This window comes from Oncorhynchus clarkii, chromosome 7 (assembly GCF_045791955.1).
Source record: "Oncorhynchus clarkii lewisi isolate Uvic-CL-2024 chromosome 7, UVic_Ocla_1.0, whole genome shotgun sequence".
In the NCBI taxonomy this organism is placed as follows: domain Eukaryota; kingdom Metazoa; phylum Chordata; class Actinopteri; order Salmoniformes; family Salmonidae; genus Oncorhynchus; species Oncorhynchus clarkii.
Genome location: NC_092153.1, coordinates 62,338,367 through 62,356,554, shown reverse-complemented (window position 1 = coordinate 62,356,554; position 18,188 = coordinate 62,338,367). Strand labels below are relative to the sequence as shown.

The following is an 18,188-nucleotide window of genomic DNA, read 5'->3' as shown; positions in this document are numbered from 1 at the left end:
TTCAAAAAGAAAAACATTATTTTTGGGGGCTAAAAAGCACATAAAACCACCGCAGGCCAAATTCGGCCCATGGGCCGCCAGTTGGGGAACCCTGCTATACACAATGACTGCTTGTCTTGTCACAAACTGAAATTAGGCTAACTTTTAGACTTTTTAGCAACCAGGAAATGGCGGAGCGATTTCTGCATAGTGCATCTTGAAAACTATAATTTTTATATCATGGATGCATGGTCAGTCCTTGCATCTATAGGTTTTATGAAATTGAGAGTGGTTGGAGAGGTTTACAGCCGCTGTTCCGCTATGGGGACAACAAGTCACATTGTTAGGGAGGAGACAAGCATCTTGACATTATATCCAGTATCTCTGGAGTTATTACATTTCTACAGGCCCCAACCCTCAGGTTATAACCAATCCCATGGCTATTGTTTGTTTGCTAAAATAGCTTGAGCTATCTTTGTTGTGAGAAGTGCTGCATCACTGCAGTCTATTCAATTATGACAATGCAGAATGTTTTTGGTTAAAAGTGCAATGTGTTTGAGACACTGGAAACGGCTTCAACACACCAAACATGAGCTCCACAACACCTCTGATGTGGATATGAGCTTGGTTGTACCATTGTTGCTCAGGTCTTATTGCATGAACAGAGGGGGGGGGAACAAGAAGTTGGTCTATGCATACCCACTGTCACCAAGTATGATTTCACTATGTTGTCCTCCTTCAAGCTGAGCGTACAAAGAGGAGTTTTTGAAAATTCTTGAGTCATGAATTGTACCTTTCCAGGGTGCAACAATGTTGAAAAACTGCAAATTGGGAGTGTACACACACTTTGCACATTTGAGAACCAGTTTTGTCAATTCCTGTACTCCTCAGCATATGCTGTAGTAGAGGGATACTTAATGGGATTATGACATCCATCTATACAGCCAATAACTCCAGGCAAGTTCCCATATTCATAAAACTCTACCTTGTAGTTGGCGTGGGCTGCAGGGAACTTGATGTAATTGTCTTTCAGTTCACATATAGCAGTGCAGACTGGACTAATCTGCATGCAGTCAGTTCACTTACACCACACAAATCTCTTGTTTCACGATGAAGGTTTCAGATGCCAAAAACCTCAGTATTTGTAGGGAAGGAGGAATGGGCCTTCCCTAAAGAGTCAGATGAAAGCCTTGCCTCAAGCAAACAAATGATCTCAGCTGCATTTACTTTGTACATACAGAAACGATAATGGAAAATGTATTTAATCTAACTCATTCAGTGGGTTGCTCCTGTCGATAACCCCCTTTTTGTCCGTCCTTGGTGGTGCTCTTTGATCATTGAATGTCCAGGTAATCAATTTCCCTCCATTGCCAAGGTCAACCCAGGGGCCACTATCCATTCATCTGAAGTTGAACCTGCCACTAGCCTTCTGGAAAGTCTTCAGACTGTTCCAATCTAAACTAGGGCATATCTGAGAAATGCCATTTCAGTCAATTGAGTTTAAAAAGTGCAAATTGAATATAAGATTAGGTTTAATAGGCCCGCAAAACTGCCCATTATGTTGGGGTTTTAGGCCTAACTACATGGTCTGTAACCTGATTTGATGTGTGCATAAATGTGAGAAGTAAGCGACCAGGTGTTGAATGCAAATACCCAGGAGACAGCAACTTTACCTTAGCTCCAGGGATAGCTCAGTCATGAGTGCCATAGATGGCCAATCCAAGCAGATTAGCGTTGGTTCAAAGTGGTAACCCAAATTAAATATATACAACAATAAAACTAGAGGAAAGCATAAACTATAGGTTAACTAACAAAAACCCACAAACACTGGCAGGCCAAGAAGCCTCTGGTCACAGAATGCCAATCATCCAGATTACTCACACCTGTCAATTTATCCAGGCTTCCTGGCAAAGAAGAGCCCTTCACCCAGTTGGTGCTGCCACCTGGGGATGGAGTATGGCAGAAGTGTATCTTGGTAATATGTTGCCTGGCTGGTAACACTAACCCCCCCCCCCTCCAATATCGCAAGTCCTGCATCAATAGTTTATGGTTTGCTTGCTTACTATACATTTGTTACAGGCAAGTTTGTCAACATTTTATTTTATGCAGTTATCATTTTACAAGGAATAAGATAAAGCAGATAAGATTACTCCAAAAGATCTCTTTATTATTCAAGTTATTCCCAATGTCCATAAAGACAAGTTTGGCAACAGTGGATAAGCTATGGCTGCAAACCAAAATATGTGTTTGCCTAGTGAATTTACTCAAGACACACATTGAAAGAAAAAGGAAACAATCACTTAGCTCACAGGATCGCTTGGATCACATACCTCATTCAGTTATTTTAACAGTCAATTTCAGACTATTTTGATTTCATTTTCAGAAATTGTGATAATGCTCTTGTAATTTATTCAAGGACAGCAAAACCTTTAAGTCTACAACATGCTATAAACATTTGCACATTCATAATTCCTCCCAATTCTTTGTGGGACAAATAATCAAAAGACAGTCAATGAAATACAACACAAACAAATCTGAGAGAAATTCTAGCCACCTGCTCTTTTTCCCCACATTTTATTCACTGCATCGTGAAGAAGTAGACTAAGAATTGACGATTGGAAATGCTTTCTAGGTGAACAGTGCATGTCAGTGTAAAGAGGGGAGGTGTGTGGGTCTGGAGTTCGTGAGGCAGAGGTGGCTGTTTAGAGGTTTTACACCAGTCTGCGTCTTTTACTGTCGCGCACCATCGGGTCCCCGGACGCAGCATTCATTCTGGCCGCCCCCAGAGGAGACACCTGGTTGAGCATAGGGTCGTCGGAAGCCTGGCCGAACAGAGCCATGAGCAGAGCCACGCCGAAGCCAGTAGCACGCTCCCCCTGCAGAGAGGAAGGAAGAGAATGATAGAACAGGTTACAACAGGTTACGCCATGACTCAAATATATTTTTGTTCCCAGCCTCCCTCCATTAGCTCTTACACATTTGTTTTTTCACCGATCTGCAAGCACTAGATAGATAATGTATACAGAGGATGATCATTTTGTTGCCCATTTGTTTGAGCTAGGCTGAAGCAGGTTAGAGCACACTTGTTCTGAAGAGTGTTGGAGTCTGTCAAGATAAGCAGTGGCTGAAATGGATTTAATAGATTATGTCTATACTTCCAAAAGATTTCATTAGAAGGGGTTTCCTGGACACATTACGCCTAATCCTGAACTAAAAAGCATTTTCAGTGGGGATTCCTCCATTAAGTTAGCTTTTTAGTCCATGACTAGGCTTAAATCGGTGTCCAGGAAAACACCCCCACTAAACCCAAATATCCAGTCACTCACAGCATGGACGGGGGAGGCTATGTCCACATGGACCCAGACCCCAGGCCAGTCGAAGCCCAGGTGAGAGCCGATGAAGAGGCCGGCACAGGAGCTCGTAGCATTCTCCCGGTCCTTTCACACACACAGAAAAGGGATACCTTTACATTTTAGTCATTCAGCAGATGCTCTTATCCAGAAAATATATAAAAGGGTGAAGGAAAATGAACAACAATCATGATAGGCTGTAGAAGCATCAACTCTTTGTACGGAGCTACTTGATCGTACTCCGATCTAAGATTAGGACCTGGTAGACTGGGCATACAGCAGAGAGAAGAGTAGTAGTGCCACTCACAGCCACAGAGTTCTTCATGTCTGCCACGGCTGAGGTGAACTCACTGAAGTGCAGCTCTGGGCAGTAGACCAGTGGGTGAGCCAGGTCTCCGCTGCTGCGGCCTGCACTCACACATGCCATCTCCCACTGCTCACTGTTGGTCATCACAGCACAATGGTACTTCCCTGTGGAGATCCCCTAGGAAAGAGACAAATTAAACCATTGTTTGAAACATATACTTATGTAGTAATTTGTTATACAGGAACTATGGTAATGAACTAAAGTGAAATGTGGTAATAAGAAGTTCAATTATGTATGTATTGAGTACAAATTCACCTAACGCTTATGGGCAGCAACAAAAACCAGCCTTGTTTTTGTGCATCAGACCTCACTAACATTTCACTAGCAAACTACTTCACTGGGTAGCCAAAATAATACTCTGTGGTGCATGTGACTTTCAGAATGAGCTCATCAGTGCATCATGAGGGTTACCACATGATGTGGCTTTATCAGTCAGCACAAGCTGTGTTTGAGTTAGAACAACTGTTATTAGGAAATATTTAGGCCTAATGATTTTGTTTGACACAAACACACCATCCATTTGTGTGAGACAACCTTGATACGTTGTTTTGAGTTCCTCAGAGAATGTGGTGAGTTTTAGCTGTAGCCCACAAAAATGTCAGTTAGGGCAAAGATCAGCAAAATTAAACTTACTGGGTATAATTATCTGTCACAAGCCCTGTTGACCCTTGCACATGTTCATTTCAGCCTATATATGGTGTGTGTTGTTGCCAAAGATGCAGTGCTGTGGCCATAGAAAAGCCTACCAGTCACATACCTGTGCCCCTGTCAGGGTGGCCATATCCAGGATGATGTCAGCAGAGAGGTCCTTGCTGGCATACACCACACCATCAGACAGCACCAGCCTGCCCTCGGCATCAGTGTTGTTGATCTCCACGGTCCTTCATCAGAAAGGCAGCAAAAAGAGAACAAAAAACGCTATTCATACCACAAACTAAGCCAGCATCGTAATAATGGATCCTTGGTCAAATATCAGCCAATTGTGTCTTTCCCACACAAAGCCCATCAGAAGGAAAAACCCTACTTTCCTCCATCAGGTTGCCATTGTATTAGCCTGTTTCCCATTACTTTGCCTAACTGGTTTAAATTAATCCAACATTTAGGAGGGTACTCACTTTCCAGAGTAGAGTGTGTGGATGTCATCTGGCCGTGTTGCAGCGGGTCCGACTGCATTCTCTGCCAGGCAGAATACGGCATGGAGATTGTCTTTGAAGCCCTAAAAAAATACATGCATTTCAAAAAAGGTCTATACACAACTTTTCAAACACTCAATACAATCCCATAGGGTGTCTCCAAACAGGACCGAATGTTGCAAAATAAGAGGTTGATTTGAAAGATTAACCAGGGGTAGTAGGTAGATCTCACCTGTTTGACAGTAGCTTTGAAAGCTCCTAAAATGGCTGCTGCCCCACCACAGTCTCTCTTCATCCCAGGCATGTTGGTCTTGATGTGGGGGGGAAAAAGAACATTCATCCTTTACAACATTGTAACTGAATACTTATTTAGCTGGCTACTGTTAAATATCCATTTAATTATACAAAAGACAGAATGATCACATCATGGATCTGTTCCAAATGGCACCCCATTCCCTTTATAGTACACCACTTTAGACAAGGGCCCATAGGGCTCTGTTCAAAAGTACTGCACTATAGAGAACATGGTGCTATTTGGGATGCAGCTAAACTGACAAGCCTCATGCTTGCCTTTACCTTTCCCTTGATGCTGAGGCCTCCAGTGTCATATACAATTCCCTTGCCCACCCATGCAATAGTCTGGGTGGCGCCATCTGGTTTGTGGCTCAGGACTGCCAGAGCAGGGGGGTTCACCGCTGCTTTGCCCACTCCATAGATGCCTGAGGGCCCAAACAGTCCAAAGTAATTGAGTTGATAACCACAAACTAATATTGAGTTATCAGGGGAAACAACCATGAGTGAATCTATATCACAAGACAACTCAAACTAAAATACAAGCTTTATTCCAATGTGGGAAAACTAATTTGACATTCCTTTTGGCCTAAATCTTTTGGGTCCCATTTATTAGCTAGTTTACTGAGAAAGTAAATCATCAGAATAGAAACATTGCACATTCAAAGACAGAGAGGAGAACCAACCCCCAAAAAACTCCAAAAGGGAAGTGGAAGAAAGCGTGTGGTCATCATATATGCGAGCTGATACACATGATTAAAAAACATTTTTCTAACTGGCCCACACAGTTTGTGTGATGGGAAGCAAAGCACCAAACAGATTTGAGTCCCAATTAGAGTATGAGAGCAGAGTTGCTTTGGCGTACCAAATTCTTTCACCATTTAACCAACACCCATCTATTTTTGTTACTACTTGGTTTTGAAGTATTGAAAACAAACCATATGATATTATAAACCATATTTTTAAATAAAGTATTTTAATAAACATGAAAATGCGACTAAAAGCATTCACAATTTCAAATAGGCGAGGTGTTGCATTAAACTGCATATAAACACTTTAAATAGGTCAGGAACCAGATGGGTAGCCTAAATGCATTTAGGTTATATTATTAGCCTAATATTTCAAGGCTATAGCCTACAAATAAATAAAAAGTGAAGCATTTGCGAGTGTCGACACACTAGGCTGGCAGGAACATTAAGCACTCAGCATTTAAACATTTTGTTGTATTAAGTCATTGTACTCTATAAATTGTGCATATAGGCTGTGACTTAATTATAATTCAAATCTAATTAATTATTAGTGCCTTTGAATTCACTTTTAGAAACAAGAGATTGGCCAGAGTGTGACTTCAGGCTCGTGAGCAGGCCAGCAGTAGAGAATAACCTCTGCGCTTGCAGAGCGACTGGGGATGCTAAACACCCTTCGGCCCACTCTTGCCAGGGAGGCAGTATTGTAGTGTTGTTTTTGTATTTTTCTATAGGTAGGCCTGACATTTTGTATAACCCTATCAAAACAGAAAGCTCATTTAAAGAGGTAACATGTCAGGCCTATTGGGCCAAAATCAATGATAGCCTATTGTATAGACAGAATGAAAATTAAGAGATCAGATTTATTGTTTATAAATACTTTTCTACAATGCCAGTTAGCTACCCACCTCATTCCTTTCTTTTAGCATGTGCACGAAGTAGACCATCATGCTTTCGGGATTCGGGTCTTTTCAGATTCCACGATGACTAGTTGTGGACACTACAACACACTCCCTCTCTTGCTCTTGGCCCTCCTCAGCTTTGTAAGTCACCTTGATTCTGCACCGTGTGTGTTTACTCAGTTCATTAAAATATTTAGCAAACTCACATAATCTGGTCCAAAACATAGAAGCATAACACATAGCCAAGACCCTCCTGTCCTGATACACTACCTCCAAATCCTTTCTGTTTCAGTTCCTCTCCTCGAATGATAACAGGAGAAATGCCCAGTTCAGTTCCCACTGCCTTAATCTCCTGAAGACAAAAAGGCATACCCAGTCACGAAAAAGTACATTTTGTTTAATTAAGTTGTTTTAAGAAGTCACTGTCGAGTGTGCTTTATGGTAGCGTCCCAAATGGCACCCTAAACCCGATAGTGCACTACTTTGAGCAAAGCCCACAGGGCTAAAAAGCAGTGCCCTATGTTGGGAATGGGGTGCCATTTGTGATGCAGCCGATAACTACATTACGATATCACTTGCCTCCAAGAAGTGATCAGTATTCATCTCATTGCACGGTGTGTCCACAATCCGTGCTGCCAGTCTCACTCCATCAGCAGCATTGGCAAGACACTGGCAAGAGCCAAAGCATAAATTAAGTTCATTTTTGTCATTTAGCAGATGCTCCTATCCAGAGAGAATTACAACCATGCAAACATGTACTCTGGATTTACATTTATGCACCTCAATCTACACACAACACCCCATAATGACAAAAAAAAAACAGGTTCAGAATTTTTTGCAAATGTATTACAAATAAAACATCACATCTACATTAGTACTCAGACTCTTTACTTAGTACTTTATAATTGCTGCCAAAGTTGCTTCAACAGCCTCAAGTCTTCTTGGGTATGACGCTACAAGCTTAGCACACCTATATTTGAGGAGTTAACCCCATTCTTCTCTGCAGATCCTCTCAAGCCCGGTCAGGTTTGATGGGAGTGTTATTGCACAACTATTTTCAGGTCTCTCCAGAGATGTTCGATCAATCGGGTTCAAGTCCGGGCTCTGGCTGGACCACTCAAGGACATTCAGAGACTTATCCCAAAGCCACTCTTGAATTGTCTTGGCTGTGTGTTTAGGGTCATTATCCTGTTGGAAGGTGAACCTTCACCCAGTCTGAGGTCCTGAGTGCTCTGGAGAAGGTTGGCATCAAGGATCTCTGTTTACTTTGCTCCGTTCATCTTTCCCTCAAACCTGAAGAATCTCCCAGTCCCTGCCACTGAAAAACATCCTCACAGCATGATGCTGCCACCACCATACTTTGGATGGTGCCAGGTTTCCTCCAGACGTGATGCTTGGCATTCAGGCCAAAGTGTTCAATCTTGATTATCAGACCAGAGAATCTTGTTTCTCATGGTCTGAGACTCCTTTAGGTGCATTTTGGAAAACTCCAAGCGGGCTGTCATGTGCCTTTTACTGAGGAGTGGCTTCTGTCTGGCCACTCTACCATAAAGGCCTGATTGGTGGTGTGCTGCAGAGATGGTTGTCCATCTGGAAAGTTCTCCCACCTCCAGAGGAACTCTGGTGCTCTGTCATAGTGATCATCGGGTTCTCGGTCACCTCCCTGACCAAGCCCTTTTCCCTTGATTGCTCAATTTGTCCGCGTGGCCAGCTCTAGGAAGAGTTTTAGTGGTTCCAAACTTGTTCCATTTAAGAAAGTAGGCCACTGTGTTCTTGGGGACCTTCAATGCTGCAGACATTTTTTGGTACCCTTCCCCAGATCTGTGCCACAACACAATCCTGTCTTAGAGCTCTACGGACAATTCCTTCGACCCCACGGCTTGTTTTTTTGCTCTGACTTGCACTGTCAACTGTGGGACCTTATATAGACAGGTATGTGCCTTTCCAAATCATGTCCAATCAATTGAATTTACCACAGGTGCACTCCAAGTTGATGATTAACGGAAAGAGGATGCACCTGAGCTCAATTTCAAGTCTCATATCAAAAGGGTCTGCAAACTTAAATACGGTATGTTTTTTATTTTTTTTTCAATTTAAAGTTTTATTAAGTTTTCTTGTTTTTCAATCAACCAACAGAACACATTCCACATTCACAGATGTGACAGGCTTTAAAAAAATAAAAAAATAAAAAATAATAATACTTTTGAAAAAATAAAAATACAATTAAAATGAATGATAAAGTCAAATAAAAGCATTTATTTGTCTTAATCTATATATTTTCCTTGGTACACACATATATATATATATATATATATATATATATATATATATATATATATATATATATATATATATATATATATACACATACATACATACATACAAACATACGTACGTACATACATACGCACATATACATACACACACCTACGCACACGTACTCAAAAACTAAATTAAAATAAAAACACACACACAAAAAAAAAACACAACACTTGCAGCAGCACTATCAAGGTTCTTATCAGCTATTTCAAGCATTCGCTGAGACGACGGGCCAATAATTCGTTTTTAGGTTTTACAGTACCTTACACAACATGTATCTGCGCATTTCCCTAGTCACCCCATTCACTCTGTCCAGTTTGAAATATAGTTGAATAGTGGAGACCAGAGTCTATCAAACTTGGGCTGTCTCTTGTGGAGGTCATAAGTGAGCTTTTCAAGAGGAAGAAAGTCAACAATCTGGTCAATCCACATTTTAAATGTAGGAGGGGTATTAGAGGCCCACAATAGAAGAATACATTTCTTAGCAAAGTATGTAATAGTCATAAGCAAATTTTCTCTGTCAGGATCAAGAACAAAGTCCTGCTGGGCATTAAGAAGATATATACACGGGGTCATATCAAACTGTACATCTAGTATTTTCTGTGCAGCAGTATGTACAGATTGCCAGAATCTGGCAATCTCCCTACAGCTCCAAAATACATGCATATAGGTTCCACTTTCAGAGGTACATCTTTTACAGTTAGGAGACATATCTGTTTTCATTCTATGGAGTCTCAAAGGAGTATAATAAAATTTGTACAAAAATTTGTAATTAGATTCTTTCATTTTTACACTGGTAGAGGAGCAGTATACCCTGTCGCAAACCTCCGCCCATAACTCACTACTGATAGTTGGACCAAGGTCCTTTTCCCAGATTATTTTCAAAGGAGTAAAGAAGGAGCTTCCTTTCTCAGAAAGGAGTCTATAGATGTAAGATATTTTGCCTTTAATGGATTGTGCTGTGACAAGAAGGGTTTCAACTTCATTCAACTGAGTTCTAAACCTCCTCTTGGAGGTAAATGAGGAAATTACATGTCTAATTTGAAGATATTTAAAAAAAATGGGATCTTGGCACATCGAATTCACTGCAGAGCTCTTGAAAGGATTTCAGTGTAGTGGTTTTCTGATGAAATAGGTCTGAAAAGGTCCTGATTCCTAGAGTATGCCAAAGATTAAAGTTGGCATCCCTCAGGGCTTTTGGCAAATCTGGGTTGCCTACTATAGGCGAGTGAGAACATATTTGGGAGGAAATGCCCAGGTACTTCTTACAGTCCCTCCACGCTAGTAGGGTGCTGTAAATCGCAAAGGTTTTGGCTATGTTGCCCACTTCACTAAAGTTATTAATGAATATAATTGAGCTTAAGGGCAATGAACCACAGGATTGGGCTTCTATCTGAATCCACGTTGACTCTTGTCTGTTTGTGATCCATGTTAGCATGTTGCGGATTTGGGCAGACCAGTAGTACAGTTGAAGGGAGGGAAGGGCAAGACCACCTTTAGATTCAGGTTTTGATAAAGTGGAAAACTTGATCCTAGGTTTTTTATTGCCCCATATAAATTTGGTGATGCTTTGGTTAGTTGTTTTGAAGAAGGAAACTGGGAGATAGCATGGGAGCATCTGAAATAAGTAGTTTAGTCTAGGGAGGACGTCCATACGGATTACATTAATTCTTCCTACTAAGCTAATTGGGAGGGAGATCCAGGTTTGGAGATCGTTCTTGATTCGATCCAGGAGTGGAAGATAATTTTCCTTAAAAAGGCTATTCAGATCTGGTGTTATGAAGATCCCGAGGTATTGAAACCCATGTGTTTTCCATTGGAAAGGACAAAGTGTCTTCATAGAGCTGGTGAGTGTAATATTGAGAGGGCAGACAGTGGATTTGTTAAAATTAATCTTATAACCTGAAAACTTGCCATACTGAGCAATTGTGTCTAAAATGAGAGGGAGGGATTTCTCAGGGTTGGATATGTAGAGCAAGACATCATCCGCGTAAAGCGAAATCTTGTGCTGCAGGCCACCTGCAGACACACCCATAATACTTGGATTGCTCCTTATCAGCTCTGCCAGAGGCTCCGCCCCCAACAAGTAGAGCAGCGGGGACAGCGAGCACCCCTGTCTTGTGCCCCGTTCCAGAGGGAATCTGTCAGAGTTCAGTCCATTAGTAGTCACCATGGCATTTGGATGAGAGTATAGTGATTTGATCCATTTAATAAAATTTGGGCCCATATTGAACTTTTCTAAGACTGAAAACAGAAAGCTCCACTCCATCCTGTCAAACGCCTTCTCAGCATCCAGTGAAGCCAGCAGGACAGGGGTCTTTTGTGCGTTTACTTGATCAATAATATCAAAAAGACGGCGAATGTTATCAGAAGAGTATCTGTCTCTAATAAATCCAGTTTGGTCCGCTTTTATTATTTTGGGAAGAAGAGTGTTTAGTCTTTTGGCGAGCAATTTGGTAATTATTTTATAGTCGAAATCCAACAAGCTTATGGGCCGGAAGGACGAGCAGGATAGGGGGTCCTTGTCCTTTTTTAGCAACACTGTAATGCGAGCTGTGTGCATTGAGTCTGGGAGAACTCCGTTTTTGCAAAAATCCTCCAGCATTGGCATGAAGATAGGGCTGAGCTGGGGCCAAAAAGCTTTGTAGAACTCTCTGGGGAATCCATCTGGGCCTGGGGACTTATTAGGTGGCATGGAGGTAATTGCCTCCAGGATCTCCTCAGGAGTGAAGGGGGAGTTGAGATCTTCCTGGTCGGTCTCTGATAGTTTAGGTAACGAGATTCCCTCTAGGAAAGAGTGGAGTTCTGCCTCTGTGTGTTTTCTCTCAGAGGTATATAGTTTGCAGTAAAAATCATGAAAAGTTAAATTGATCTTTTTTGGGTCATATGTGACCTCGTCCTCTGCTGTTCGGATAGCCATGATTGTACGCTCTGACTGCTCCTTTTTTAATTGGTAAGCAAGCAATCTACTGGGCCTATTGCTATACTCATGGTATTTCTGTTTAGTAAAGAAAACTTTTTTTTTTATCTCCCGAGTGTAGTCCAAATTCAGTTTGGCTTTGGCTGCTTTAAGATGACTCCAGGAGGTGCTGTCTAGGGATTGTTTATGTATTTTTTCACAGCATTCCAGCTCCCTCTCAAGATCTAGCCTGTGTGCTTCCATTGCTTTTTTCTTAGAGGAAGCATATGCAATTAGATGACCTCTTAGTGTGGCTTTAGCAGCGTCCCACATTGTGGCCGGAGAAACAGGAGAGTCTTTATTGTCTTGTGTGTAGATGTCTATCCATGTAGTTACCAATGTATGGAACTCGTCATTTGATAGCATGGAGGTGTTGAATTTCCAGCTCTTTGACCTCGGGATATTTTTGCAGAGGTCAAAGCGGAGGTGGACAAAGGCGTGATCTGAAAGTGCTATGGGTCCGATTGTGCATGTGGCTGAATTTATGAAACTCTTTGGGATAAAAATGTAATCTATACGGGAGTAGGTGTTATGGACATTAGAGTAGTATGTATAGTCCATAGATGAGCTATTATTCTCTCTCCAGATATCTATCAGTCCCATCTCTTTAGTAAGAGAGTTCAACATCTTTGCAGATCTAGGATTTGTGGTGGGGACTTGAGATGATTTGTCTAGGGTTGGGTTAAGGGTACAATTAAAATCTCCGGCCACCACGCCAAAGGAGACACAATGCTCATTGAACAGGGTTATCATTTTTGACATGAAGGCAGGAGTATCTGTGTTAGGGGCGTATATGTTTAATATAGTGACCCAGTTATCAAAATAAATCTCCCCTCCGGATCAGATATGTTTTTGTCAATTATGAATGGAACATTTTTATGGATAAGTATGGCTGTGCCTCTACTGTTTGATTTGAAAGATGAGAAATACACCTGTCCCACCCAAGCTCTGTGGAGTTTGGCATGTTCAGCATCACAGAGGTGTGTCTCTTGTAATAGCGCAATGTCTGCTTTTTCCTTTTTTAGAGCACATAGTATCTTTTTTCGTTTTATTGCATGCCCTAGACCATGGCAGTTGTCAATAGATTTAAGGTGCTAGTCATCGTCATCGAGCAGTAATCGAACTTTAGTGCAAGTCATCGCTGGGTAAAAGTGGATAGTAATTACAGCTGCGTTCACATAAAAGGAAAATAAATGGTGTACATAAAATAATAATCTCTGAACACCCCAGCCGAGTTCCCAAACAACTCGACACATCCCGTTGGATCTATTACCCCCCCGCTCAGTCTCAATTCTGTGTTCCGAATAAAACAAAAACCGGGAACAGTTAGCAACGCACAACGTTTCCTTCTCCCCACCAAAGAAATGCCTCATCCTCTCCACCCCGCATTGAGTAAATAACACAGTTGCCCTCATCCAGACCCCAGTAAAAGAGGGGAGAAAAATAAAATCAATAGCACAGCCTACATATGCCTCCCCCAAGGGACATAGGGAACCCCAGGTAATAATAGCAACAACAAAAAAACAGGGAAATAAAAGTAGGCTGAAACATTAGTAGGCCTAGGTTAGGCTATACAGCCCATCCCTCTCACTTAAAGGACAATAAATATAAATTGGACGGCTATAATGACATTTAGGGGGTGGATCTCTGGATATCGGCTATATGTCGTCTTACCTCCTTTAGTAATGGCATTAATCACATTTAGTCATTGGTCTGTTTCTCATTGGCCAGGATTGTCTTTCAAAAAACGTTTTGCCTCTTCGGGAGTTTTGAAGTGTCGCAAGGCTCCCTGGTGAAGAATCCTGATCTCGTTTGGGTATTTGAATCCCCTGAAGATGCCTCGGTCAATGGAGTATTTCTTCACTTCGTCAAATTCTCGGCGCTTTCCAGCTGACAGGTCCTGGTGTAAAGCGAGTTTGGCGTTTCCCACTGTGATGGTGTTGTTTTTCGCCGCCTGTAGGACTCGTTCCTTGTCGGTGAATCTCAGGAAACGTATGGTGATTGGGCGCGCTGATTGTCTGGCTGCTGGTGGGGGCCTCAGTGCTCGGTGAGCTCTCTCGAGTTCTATGGGCCTGTCGGTGGGCAGGTGGAGCCACTCGGGAAGTTTGTCTTGCAGGTAGCGGATCAGTGGCATGTTTCCCTCTTCTTTTTCGCCCAGATTGAATAGAACACAATTATTCCTTCGCCCCTTGTTTTCCAGGTCCTCTGTTTTCTCTTCCAGATGCTCGATTTTCTTTTTAGCATATGCTATTGTTTCCATGGCATCTGTCAATAAGTTTTCCATGGATAGGATTCGCCCCTCTGCCTCGTCCAGGCGCCCCGCGTTTATGGTTATCTTGTTGTTGATGTCAGGCAAAGCGTTTTCCAGGATTGTCACCTTGCCCCCTATCGCACTGAGCTGAGAATTAATGGCATCTAATTTAGTGTTTAGTTCTGTACGTTGGGATCTCAACTCAGAAAGGATGTCTTCGACAGAGTGCGAGGTTGGCATTCGTTGTGCCTCGTGGGGGAGCGGGTTCTCTTGCTCCTGGCTAATGGCGCTAGTTTTTTCTGAAGCTAGCTTCTTCTTGGAGGCCTTTTCCGTCGCTAATACTCGGGTCCGGGTAAAAATGTCACCCGTAGTGTCGCCTTTTGTAGTCACCATGACTTTTTCTTGCTAAAGCTAAATGAGTGTGAACTTGGAGTGGAGGTAAGATTAGGAATTGGAAACTACTTGTGCGGAGCTCTTAGTTCATGCGGCCATCTCGTTCAAGGGTCACGTGATCCCTGTGTTTTTTATTTTTAAGAAATTTTCAAAAATGTCTAAAAACCTGTTTTTGCTTCGTCAATATGGGGTAACGTGTGTAGACTGATGGAAAAAAACATGTACAGTGGGGCAAAAAAGTATTTAGTCAGCCACCAATTGTGCAAATTCTCCCACTTAAAAAGATGAGGCCTGTAATTTTCATCATAGGTACACTTCAACTATGACAGACAAAATGAGAAAAAAAAAATCCAGAAAATCACATTGTAGGATTTTTAATGAATTTATTTGCAAATTATGGTGCAAATTTGATCTCAAAAAACAATCTTGCGACTGCATGAGTGAAAGACCGCTCGTGCCTGTCAACGCTGGCCTACAATAATTAAACTCCGATGCGCACTACAGAGATTGGGATGAGCAAAACATTGCATCCGGAGGACACCGATTCAATTCTGATCGGAGTAGCGTAATTGTTTGCTAGTTATTTTTTTAAATCTATAACCTGCTTGGCCAAAAAATGTTTTACTTGCCACAGCACTGTAGTGGTTTTAACGAAAATAACCTAGAATGTTTTTTCAGCTCAGATTTAATCAAGAGGCATAGCCTATAGGCCAGGTGGTTTTTATATTTTTTTTATGTATTCATTCAGGTTCACAGTGCGGACCGAAAAGAGGTGCCCATACTAAACGGTTTGGTAGGAATACTTGTGCAGTACATCATAAAAGCACTCCATATAGATCTTGTAGTCAGTTTGATCAGTCATTTACAAAACCAGTGGTTGGCAGCAACAACAGTGGCTAATGTAGGTCCACAATGGCTCTGGCAATGACTAGTATAGAAGTTAGAGGTACCTGCAGTATAGTGGGGTCCAGTGGTCCGTTGTCTTGGCCCACAGTGATGAACTCCACAGTGACTTCTTTCTTCTCGGTCCTGCGGGAGGAGGCAGAACGACGGGAGAATATGGGGAAAGCCCGGGCGATGGCACAGGCTGAGGCAAACACATCAGACCGCTCACACACCACCTGGGCAGACAGGAACAAACATACTTTCACTGTCTGATAACAAATCTGTAATAACAGTCAACCTAAAATGATCAATAAATGCAGTGTGTCAATCACAAAGCATGCAATTTGGCATATTGCCTTAAAAGTAAAATCAAAAGAAAACCGCATAGGCCTACTTTAAATATGCAACCACATGTAGGCCTAACCTATATTTGTTTGAGACTTTGGACAGCCGTAGGGGCCCATCTATGGCTTAACGATCACATTATCACTAAGGATGAATAATAAATGTCTGGTGTCTGACGCGTAATGGCAGATAAGGTCAGCATCACCCTAAACTCCACGGGCATGTTTCCCACCACAGATTAAGCCTAGTCCTGGACTAAAAACTATTCTCAATGGACAACTACCACTGAAAGTGCATTTAAATCCAGGACTAGGCTTAATGTGTTTGGGAAACCGGCCCCGTATAGCTCCGAATTAGTCTTTAATCCCAGTGCAGTGAACTGACTGACCAGGATGCAGCGGCTTGTCCCTCCAGGCAGGCAGGTACGGACCAGACGGGAAAGGAAGTGGGCAGAGGAAGGGCTGTTGTGTCTGCTAACCCGTGAGGGCAGGGCTGCCACAGCTGCATGGCTCAAGTACAGAGGGCAGCTGTCAGTAGGGTTAGGGTTCAGAGCAGTGAGAGCAGCCTGCCAGACCTGGATAAAAAAATAAAAAATAAAGTTTTCATTTTGTTAGCAAATTATTGTCACTGTCAGTGCTATATTATGATGATCACATAAGCGCTGGCATCGATTCTGAATGGCACTGAAAGCATGACATAAGTTGCCTGACAATGTGGTAAATTGTTGAACAATTTACCTGCAAGTTGCACACACTGTGCTGTCAAACAGTGATCAGATATTAGCAAAGCAGAAGACCAAATAGTGATCAAAGGCTGCGTTTACACAGGCAGCCAAATTCTAATCATTTTCCCCAATTAATGGCAAAAGCTCTGATTGGTCTAAAGACTAATAGTGGAAAAGATCAGAATTGGTCTGACTCCACATGCAGCTGGCTGGACCAAACATCAAGTAGTCACGAGGAGCAATAGTTAGGTTATTCGGCCACATGCAACTTGAAATATAATTTAACTAGCTAATTGGGGGGGGGGGGGGGGGGGGGGGGGGGGGGGGGCGTAAATGAGAATTTCTTGAAATTAAGAATAAAGGCCAATAAAATAATGTCAGGGATCAAGTAACGAGTCAATGTGGTTGGAGAATGGAGATGGCATGTTAAAAGCTAAGCTAGCATGACTTGATTTGTGATAGCTAATTTAGCTAGCAAGCATTTAGCTAACTTTGTTAGCATTGTCAGATTCAAGCCAAGGAACTATGCATGGCCCATTGGAACTATTTCACAGAATACCAAGAGTAAAATTAAGCATGTTTCATATTATAATTACTAGTTAGCTAACTTACTAACTAGATTTTTTTTACTGACACTATCCAGCTTGCAATGTCAGCGCCAGTTGACAAGTGAGTACTTGCCGGGGAGCTCTAGCACGAGCAGCCCCGACTTTTTATTTCCTCACCTTTTCGCTGACAGCTGGCTGCAATTTCCCCTTGACCTGGGTCCAGTTTGTTTGGGCCAAGTTATTCAGTTGACCGACAATCAGGACAGGACGATTTTGAGGCTCCGAATCTCCAGCAGAAGCCTTGAACTCGAGCACCACGTTCGCCATCTTTCTCCGATGGATTGATGCCCTTTGCACTTTATCGCACATCCTGCTTTTCAAAGAGCTGTGTCACTGCTGAGGTTGAATGGGAAGTCAGCACTAGCACGGATCTTGAATAGGATTGGATTTTTCTGTACAGTAGTTGTACATAGTGTGTGATAAATATATTTTTAAACCAGTAAGTTTTGTTCATTTTCCCCGTAAAATCAAAGTGGAAAAGACTATCCAATCTTACTTATGCATAATGTTTTCTTGGTAAGCAGCTATATCTCAAACTGCGGATGCGAACCAATGCAATGCACGTGTATTATTTCTTTAAACCGTTAATATCCACAATCGTAAAACAAAACTAAAAACATAAGAATAACATGAGCCATAATATACCATTGGGACGAAGGTGTTTCCCCACCCAAAGAAATCCAGACATGAGCAATTATGATTTATAATTGAAGTGTGTATAAATCTCTCTCTCTATATATATATATAAATAAACTGGACTTGGGCAATGTTTTGGAAATAGCAAATTCTGTCCAAGACTTCCCAAATCCCAAATTGTACCCTATTCCCTGGCTATTGGTCCTGGTCAAAAGTAGTACACTATTTAGTGAATAGGGTGCCATTTGGGACTTCACAATGAATTCAGCTTCATCATCAGTAATAAAGACTTGAGCACAC

General features: G+C 42.0%; 1 protein-coding gene across 1 annotated transcript; it reads right to left on the bottom strand.

The window, feature by feature from the left end:
* Window positions 1–2,120: 2,120 nt before the first annotated feature.
* Window positions 2,121–17,698, bottom strand: LOC139413618 (aminopeptidase like 1). Its single transcript, XM_071161224.1, has 12 exons — window positions 17,370–17,698; window positions 16,309–16,494; window positions 15,641–15,811; window positions 7,348–7,437; window positions 7,039–7,120; window positions 5,406–5,548; window positions 5,062–5,139; window positions 4,812–4,912; window positions 4,454–4,577; window positions 3,637–3,813; window positions 3,306–3,416; window positions 2,121–2,855 (listed from the first exon to the last, which is right to left on the bottom strand). Exons 1-12 carry the CDS (start codon window positions 17,559–17,561, stop codon window positions 2,691–2,693), a joined length of 1,620 nt encoding a protein of 539 aa, XP_071017325.1. The 5' UTR covers window positions 17,562–17,698; the 3' UTR covers window positions 2,121–2,690.
* Between the last annotated feature and the right edge of the window lie 490 nt (window positions 17,699–18,188).

What these genes read in the sequence shown, in the direction of transcription:
- LOC139413618 (XM_071161224.1), bottom strand. Translation starts at nt 17,561, where the DNA reads ATGTGCGATAAAGTGCAAAGGGCATCAATCCATCGGAGAAAGATGGCG. An exon ending in ATACTGATCACTTCTTGGAG is followed by an intron (nt 7,121 to 7,347) that starts GCAAGTGATATC and finishes TTTTGTCTTCAG; the next exon opens with GAGATTAAGGCAGTGGGAAC. An exon ending in TAGCCTCCCCCGTCCATGCT is followed by an intron (nt 2,856 to 3,305) that starts GTGAGTGACTGG and finishes TCCTCTCTGCAG; the next exon opens with GGGGAGCGTGCTACTGGCTT.